This window comes from Ipomoea nil, unplaced genomic scaffold, assembly GCF_001879475.1.
Source record: "Ipomoea nil cultivar Tokyo-kokei standard unplaced genomic scaffold, Asagao_1.1 scaffold1770, whole genome shotgun sequence".
Taxonomy (NCBI): domain Eukaryota; kingdom Viridiplantae; phylum Streptophyta; class Magnoliopsida; order Solanales; family Convolvulaceae; genus Ipomoea; species Ipomoea nil.
The window spans coordinates 3,578,339-3,587,438 of NW_017618198.1; the positions used below are offsets into that span (position 1 = coordinate 3,578,339).

The 9,100-nt window shown below is 39.3% G+C and overlaps 1 protein-coding gene across 1 annotated transcript; it reads right to left on the minus strand.

The window, feature by feature from the left end:
* Positions 1-2: 2 nt before the first annotated feature.
* On the minus strand, positions 3-6,069 carry LOC109192546 (homeobox-leucine zipper protein ATHB-15-like). The gene is made up of 19 exons (XM_019343230.1): positions 5,397-6,069; positions 5,123-5,356; positions 4,754-4,913; positions 4,517-4,617; positions 4,302-4,392; positions 3,704-3,799; positions 3,493-3,606; positions 3,325-3,408; positions 3,083-3,238; positions 2,917-2,991; positions 2,740-2,846; positions 2,469-2,661; positions 2,109-2,294; positions 1,648-1,728; positions 1,419-1,553; positions 998-1,323; positions 810-915; positions 450-599; positions 3-261 (listed from the first exon to the last, which is right to left on the minus strand). The coding sequence occupies exons 2-19, from the start codon at positions 5,326-5,328 to the stop codon at positions 115-117; spliced, it is 2,514 nt and encodes an 837-aa protein (XP_019198775.1). The 5' UTR covers positions 5,329-5,356; positions 5,397-6,069; the 3' UTR covers positions 3-114.
* Between the last annotated feature and the right edge of the window lie 3,031 nt (positions 6,070-9,100).

Here is a 9,100-nt window from a genome sequence, read left to right on the forward strand (position 1 = left end):
ATATAATTTAAGATTTTCAGTGCACAAAAGTTGATACTATTTTGTACGTATAATTACAACATGGTTTCATACGTCAATGGTTTTGGTTTGGGTTGATATAACAACACCTAAAGCTTAGAGAAATGACCAATTCATGAACATAAAGCAGATGCAATGGACATTTTCTTCCTCGTTCAGAACTTTCCATGCCACTGCTTTCTCATATGAAATTGGCCTGCTCATGCTTGACATGCAGATTCCGCCTTTAAGGCATGAAAAACCCTGTCGATTTACAAGAACAAAAACGAGGAATCAATCTCCAGTCGATCGTAGGATTAACTTATTTTGTTAAATCAAGAATTATATACGATAAGGACAATCTCAGCCAAGTTGGTCAGACTGTCAGGCTGTTCAGGCCTAAATTTTACGGAGTATATGATAGCTCAAAAAAAGATGCTTGATTTACTAACCTGTTGCATTATCCGGGGGAACTCAGAGCAGAGGGTTTTCCTTCCATGGTCGTCGAATATCTTCTCCAAACTTATGTCTTGAAGTGCGGCCAAAGTTGTCTCGAGCATGTCCAGTCCTGCCTGGTTTGCAAATGCAAGAAACGGTGACGCCTGCATAATTGTTAGAAGAGAATGAAGATAAATTTGCAGAATGGTGTCTGTTGTGAGAGTTCATTGTTAGCTTTTCTGCAAGTAAAATAGGTTTCTGGGTATGTAAATAGTATATTGAACTAGACTAGTTAAGGAGCCAAATTTCATGAATCCAATGGCATTTGCGATTTGCGAATCATGAGAGTTAGGCTTAATTATGAAAGGGGGAACCTTTGCGGAGCAGCAAACGACAGCGTCTGAGTGACTCCACAGTGCTTTCAAGATGGACTCGCTTCCTTCACCGCTGTATTTCAGTAGTTCCACGCCCAAGTAGCACCTGCGAAATAGGCATTGATATATGGTTGTAAGTATTTGATCGAATCACAGGCACAATGACAAGTAGTGATCGAGTAATACACCTGTAGCTTTGGCAGATCCACTGGGCGAGGGTGTGTGCTTCAGGAGTCCCGAGTGGCAGTCTCAGGCCCGGGTGGGAGCCCAAGTGGGAAGGAGAGAGTGCTAACGCTACCCTCTGAACAGACGAGATAACGCTGCGCACATACTGTCGCGCCATCGACACAACAGCCTCCTGCATGTGGCTTTCATAGGCAAATTGAAAAGCAATGGTCATAACAGATCTTGTCGCACTGTTATTAGTGCCGAGGCTATTTGGAGCTTTATTTTCCGCTGTCCCCGTCTCGAGAGCAGAAGTGAGGTCGAGGGTGCGACTGGGGCTGGAAGCTTCCTGCGTGACATCGCAAATGTTAGAAGAAACACAAAAAAAGTCGAATAATGACTGAATGGAAACCGAAACGAGGTATGGCATGGAAAAATGTAAACCTTGCCAGCATCGAGAGGAATGATGCGAAAACCAGAAGGGAGGAGAGGCGCATCATCCGCAAAAGACGCATCAATAGGAGCAAATACGAGCTCTGCACACGTCCCTACAGCGTTTTCATCCATTCCGCTACATAGCTGCCAAAGATAATTAACGCTTTATTCAATCACGCCCAATTCTCGACTTCAGTTTCAAATGTTGTTGCCATGGATGCAAAGAAACGGGACTTACTTGTAGCAGAAACATGTCTCTTGGCATGATTGCATCATCAGGGGAATGACCATTGCCTTCGAACTTAATAACCTCCAGCAACTACAGAGTGTTAATGTTGTTAAGGAATATATATTTATTGTACTGGCTCTGATACCATGTTACGAAAGTAAAGAGAGAGAGGGTTTCTAATGTGCTGTCGTATATTGTCTCAAACTGTCATTAGGAAAAGAGAATAAAAAGCCCTATAAATAGGTACTAGAAAACCACGAATAGGAAACAAGTTTCCATATGTCTTACCTCCCTAAAACCCTAAACTGCCTAATATATAGAGATACTATATATCAAATATATATTCCTTAACAAATGTAAAACAAGTAGTCAAGCAGAGACGAATAGATTGTAAAGGCTCCGATAACATAAACAACGAGAAGCACATTATGTTCATTCATAAAGCGATCCTACAAGACAAAGTTACTCACCTCTTCGTGCTCAACAGCGTGAGCCAATGGAAGTATAACTTGATTCCCAAAGTTAAAAATACGGGCTTCTGGTAGGATGCAAGGACCAACTTTAATAGCAGCAGCTGAATAAGCATCAATATTATTCTCAGCCCACTCGGACCTATGCTCCCGGAGAAACCTCAGAAGCATTGCAGGCGGAACATTCTGAAGAAAAAGTAGCACACGACATCATTAAAAGCAACAGAAGAAAAAGGCTGCCAAATTGAAATATTTCTTTAGACTCTAACAGCTTTTAAAAACAGTAACAAATAACAATTATTTTGTAATACACATCTGCCTCGGCAAACTAATAATGTGCTAATATTTTAATTAGCTGACCTGCAGAAGCATCGATGCTTTTGCACACAAGACTGCATTGCTTATGGATGTAAAACCATTTCCAAACGTGAGGTCTAGACCCATCAGTTTATATGGAGAGGAGTTGACGAGGACAGTGACATCATCAATGCCGTCATTACCAAGCAATGACCACCCCTCATCAGTAAAGCCATTCACAGCCTCGTTAAAACCCCTGCCAAGAGAATATATATAGGGAATTTATATAATTTAGTAACTTAAACTGAGGGCAGATATAAAGCATGTGATCTACCGGCTCAATCTCTGACGTAAAGCTCGTAAAGCTGCAGGCCATCTTCCAGAGTTCGTGAGATTAGGCTGTGAAACCTCCTGCGCTATCTGCCTCAGATGGCAAAGGGCCTGGAAGGAAACAAAACATATGTCATTGTGCAGTTCATCTTCATGATAGCCACTTGGAACAAATTCTTACCGCCATTGTTGTTTTATGAGCAAGCATTGCTGATGACTCATAGAGTGGGCGCAACACTTCTGGCACACTCCACGCCTAGCAGAGATTTTAGATTGTATTAAAAATCAATATGGTATTCAGTGTATGAATTGATGAGCATTTACAAGTATATACAAGATTGATTGACCTCTAAATTCATATGATCAACGATATGAATAATTGAACCTCCACCATCACAAGGTCTAATCAAGTACCCGCTAGGAAGCATTTCTGCTCTAACAAAGTTTGGTACTGGCGGCACACTCGGACCATTTTGTATATTACCAAGTGATCTTTCACACACCTATACATTTCATGAAATAAAAATGTAATGGTTCACAAAAAACGAGCAGGGCATAATGAAAATACCGGGCTAAATGAATTGCCTACCACCAGACTTCCATCATCCAAAACAGAAGCATAGCGTAACAACCAGAAGTCACGAGCAGGTGCCAAAGTTGTTGGCGCATAAAGCTAAACATAGACAAGTTTCAAAGCTTATCAGGCACGTGGCTAGTCATCCTGAGAGCATGAAAAGAAGAGTTTTGAGTTGCTTACCTGCATGTATAGAAGTTCAATGGTTCCACCATTGGCTGTGGGGATCACATTTAGGATATCAACAGTCCGGCAATCGCGAAACCAAGATGGCCTATCCTTGAGAATTTCTACAACCTGGAAACAACATTGCCTTCAGGCTTCAGTTATATAAAAAAATTCCAAATAGTAACCGTAGAAACTGGAAAAGAATCAAAAGAGGGAATCATATTACCCTTGTAGGCTCAAGACCAACTAAGCCACAAGCTCTTGCAGCCACGCCAGTACAACCATGAGAAATAGCAATGATTCCAATGGAATCCGGACCAGGCTACTCATACCAACAAAAGAAATTTAATCTTTAAATTACAATGATACACAAGAAGACAATTGAAATTAAATTTGAAGGTTTCATGATACCGGCAAGTATTGCCAAGCAATAACAAATAGATGATGCACTAAAATAATGTTCATGGTCCATTTTGTTCTTATTGACTTGTATTCAAAGCTAAACAGCAAGATTCTTTAGAAGCTGTAAATTTTTTTTGGCCAGGCCATGAGGCAGGTGTCCTGAGGAGACCCTAACTATAGGAGGCACCTTTAAGCCCGTACCATACTCATCAGACTAGTCCACATTCGCACCAGGCCGGCCCAATTAAGGTGCAAAGTGCTGGCCAAATTGATTTTTCCATACGAGAGGGGGTTCGAACTCCCGACCTCTCTTAAGGGATGAGAGTGCACGGCCACTCACGCCAATCAAGCTGGTTTTAGAAGCTGTAATTTAGTTTGCTTCTTTGTCTTCTATTTAGTATTATTTTGAATTTATGATATACCTTCATTCCAGGCATTTGGACCCACTCAACAGCAGTTCCAGTAGCCTTTGAAAGAAACTCTGCTAAAGTCTCTTTTGCAATGCATAAAAGCCTGGAAAATAGAAGAGCATGCAAAACTCCATAAGCCACCCACCAAAACAAAACAAGGATAACATCATAGCAGTCATGATCCTAAGTATTAAAGAAAAAGACTGAACAACCATAAACCCACTAACCCTTCAGGACTAGCATCCCTTGGAGGATGCTGAGGTGTCAATTGGAGTTGACCACTTGTCACCACTGATTCACAGCTGGTGTCTTTTGTACCAATCCCTGTCTGCAATGAAAGAAAACAACACCTCACTCCTCACTCCTCAAATTCAATTTACAATCACTTGAGCACTATGGAATTGCCAAATTATTCACAGGTGACAACTGACAATCTGATTTGAACATGACTAAAAAATTCTCACACTTGGAGTTTGCCTACGGAAGTGGCCATTCTCATACACCAATTGAGAAACTTGCTTCTGCAACCTGGCATTTTCCTCCATTAAAAGCTTGTTCATGGCTGTCAGCTTCCTATTCACAGACTGAAACCTTGAAGCTTCTTTCCTCTGTTTCTCCCTGCATCTGTGTTTCACAAATACAAAAATCTCCAATAACTCATTGCAAATAACACCAATAAAAGAAGTTTTAAGTTCCAAGAAAATATAATGTAAGCAGAATCAACAATAAAAGAAAAGAATCCAAGTAAAGATGCAATTTTTTTTTTTTTTTTTGCATAATACAATCAATAACTAAACAAACTGGGAGGATTTCTCAGGCAATCTAGAGAATACCTTCGATTCTGAAACCAAACTTTGATTTGCCTGGACTCAATGTTGGAGAGGATAGGGCATTCGCGAATGAGCTGCTGACGGCGCATGGAACTGGGTTTAGGGCACTCATGATAAAGCCTCTCGAGGGCGTCAACCTGCTCAGGTGTGTAGCGAACATACTTGCCATTATCCAATACTGACTTACCATCTTTGCAGGATATCGACATACTGTTTTCTCAAAACCCACCTCACAATTACAGAAACCCCAAGAGCCCTTTGCCTCCCTCTGATAAACAATATTTCAAACACCCTTGCTTCTTCTTACTGTTTAAAGAAGAAAAAATGATAGTGCCTCTGAATCGAGTTGGCGACTTGATAAAACTAATACTAAAAAGTAATACGGAGCATAAGATCGAAAGACAAGCAATTCCTGAACGGAAACGGCGCTATCCCCAGCACAAAGCACTAGAGAAACATATCTAATCTTTCGATTTCAGAGCTCCCAAACACCCTTTTGATCACCATTTCCAAAATCATTGCATGCGCGAAATCAAATTTCTTAAATGGCCTCCACATAAATCTTGAACGGTTAGATCTTGAAACAAAGATTAAAACGTGATATTCACCTAAAGATCGGAGCTTTGAGAGAAACGAGCAAATCCCAGAATTCCCATCTTCAAGGGTTTCACCAACAGTCCAATATTTATACACTCCACATGTCAAGATAGAAAAAAAAGAAAAATGAAAGAAATACAGGAGAAGGAGCTGAAAGTTATATTCTGCGATGGCGATCTTGGGCCGATGCAATGAATGATGAATGTTTGTTTAACGGAGAAAAGATAACTGAGCGTCTGGGGTCAAATAGATAATCATGGATTTTTGAGAAAGATGGGTTTTTGTAGCAGGTGGGGTAGTGTGGAACGCTGTATTGTTAGTGGCCGGTCAACCTCACTGGTTCAGCTTTTTGTAGGGATATTCTCTCTACGGTTCCACTGCACTCTGATACTGTACTATCTGTGATGACCCGAATTCCCAGCTAGAATCCGGATTCGTGTATACCTATGATTGAGACTTCCGGTGACTGATACAGGAAACCGACCAATATGCCCTTTCCTGTTTTTGCTATTTAACCTAACCCGCCAATTTTGTTGGCAGCAAAATAATTTTTTTTTTTTTTCTCAATACTTTTTTTGTCACATTTGTGTGAAACCATCTCACGAAGTCTTATTTCTGAAAACAAGTCAAACCATCTATTTCTTATTTGTGTGTGTGTATATATATTATACTTAAAACTCGCAGAGTAGGAAAACCCTAAATCTATTGCAGTTGCATACCCATTGCCTAAATCTCTCCGTGTCCTCCTGGAGATGCCACTTCCACCGATAAGGAGGAGCATCAAATCAGATGCCACTACCGAAGTTTGAACTTTTGAATTTTAAAGTTTTTATTATTTATGTATAGATAAAATAATATTTATTATTAATTGAAATATGAATTTAAATAGGTCAAACTCGAGAACTCAAATCGAGTCCGAGCTCGAGCTCAAGATCAAGCTCGAACTTGAGCTCAAGATCGAGCTGCTCGAGCCGAGATCGAGCGGCTCGAAAAATTGCCGAGCCGAGCTCGAGCATCATTTTTCGAGCTCGAACTCGAAATCGAGCCGAACTATGCTTATCGAGCTCGAGCTCTGCTCGACTCGTTTACACAATTACACCCCTTAGTTACTTAATTGTAAAGGAAAATGTATGTAATATTTTTGAACAAAAAATCCGTTCTTTTATTTGGGGAAGTGGAGTGCACCTGATTAAATGGGATGATCTCACGTACCATGCCTAACGTTACTGGCGGGATTGGTGTTGGAAGAATGAAGGAAATTAATCTTGACCTGTTAGTCAAAATTGGTTGGAGAATCCTCAAGGAAAATAATATATTGTGGTCTAAAATTTTCAAGGCTAAGTACATGCACGGCGGTAACACGCTGCCTGATATGAAAATTAAATGGAAAATTGGCGACTCGAACTTGTGGAAGGGCATCTGCGATGCGACTCCGGCCAATTGTCCGATGGAATTTGTACGTTGCAAAGTGAAAGACGAACAGCGGGAAATATGGAGCTCATGGAGGAGAGATGTGGAACAAAGAAAGCGACGGTCGTTTTTCTATGGCAATTACACCACGCACCTTCTCATGATCCCACGGAAAGATGGGAAGCCGGCCATTTGGAGGTTGAGGCTACCTAATCAAATTTGTGCGTTTATCTCAACCGATTGGATTACGAATGGTCCTCAACTGATTGGCCCCTGTGCGGAGCTAGCTTGTGCGTGGAAGGAGTGGCATATTATTATAAGTCACATCCCAGTAGATATGATCACAGTTCAATTCGAATCGAATCATAATCAGAATCAGAATCGTCCGTACTGTTTCGATTCTGATTAAGAACCTGAATTCAAAAGTTTTGATTTAAAGAATTCTGAGTTTCGGTTCCAGAACCAAGAAAAAAAAAAAAAAAGACCAAGTGATCTGTGGCGTTGTGGCCAGGGGCCACTCTACCGGTAGACTGGCGCAAGCCGCAAAGGCTAATTTTAAAACAAAAACCAAACATAACATCGCAAATTATGCTGTGCAACCGAATGCACCTTGCAAGGTGCATACGGTTGCAAAACGGCGCCGTTTTGATTAAAAAAAACGCGCGTCCCACTTAAAGAAGAAATCAGGTTCGATTCTCGGCAATAGCATTTTTATATAACCACAATTCCATAACTATATAACCACAATTTCATAACTATATATCCACAGTGAATGAATGAAGTAAAAATCCACAATGAATGAATGAATGAAGTAAAAATCCACAATGAATGAATGAATGAAGTAAAAATACACAATGAATGAATGAATGAAGTAAAAATCCACAATGAATGAACTAAATATCCACAATATATGATTGAACTAAATATCCACAATGAATGAACTATATAACCACAATTCCATAACTATATAACCACAATTTCATAACTATATATCCACAGTGAATGAATGAAGTAAAAATCCACAATGAATGAATGAATGAAGTAAAAATCCACAATGAATGAATGAATGAAGTAAAAATCCACAATGAATGAATGAATGAAGTAAAAATCCACAATGAATGAATGAATGAAGTAAAAATCCACAATGAATGAATGAAGTAAAAATCCACAATGAATGAACTAACTATCCACAATATATGATTGAACTAAATATCCACAATGAATGAACTATATAACCACAATTTCATAACTATATAACCACAATTTCATAACTATATATCCACAATTTCATAACTATATATCCATAATAATGCTATTGCTGAGAATCGAACCTGATTTTTTTTTTTTTTAAGTGGGATGCGCGTTTTTAGTCAAAACGACGTCGTTTTGAACCGTATGCACCATGCGCATGGTACATTCGGTTGCACAGCATAACTATTGACATAACATACACTGATAAACAAAACATAAAAAAATAATATAAATAAATAAAGGCCAAGTGGCCTGTGTGGTGTGGCCAGCAGGCCACTGCCAGTTGACGCAAATTATGCTGTGCAACCGAATGCACCATGCGCATGTTCGATGCAAAACGACGTCGTTTTGGTTAAAAAACGCGCGTCCCACTTAAAGAAGAAATCAGGTTCGATTTCCGGCAATAACATTTTTATATATCCATAAATTCATAACTATATATCCACAAATTCATAACTATATATCCACAGTGAATGAATGAAGTTAAAATCCACAATGAATGAACTAAATCCACAGTGAATGAATGAAGTAAATATCTATAATGAATGAACTAAATATCCACAATGAATGAACTATATATCCAGAAATTCATAACTATATATCCAGAAATTCATAACTATATATCCACAGTGAATGAATGAAGTAAATATCTACAATGAATGAACTAAATATCCATAATGAATGAACTAAATATCCATAAATTCATAACAATATATCCACAAA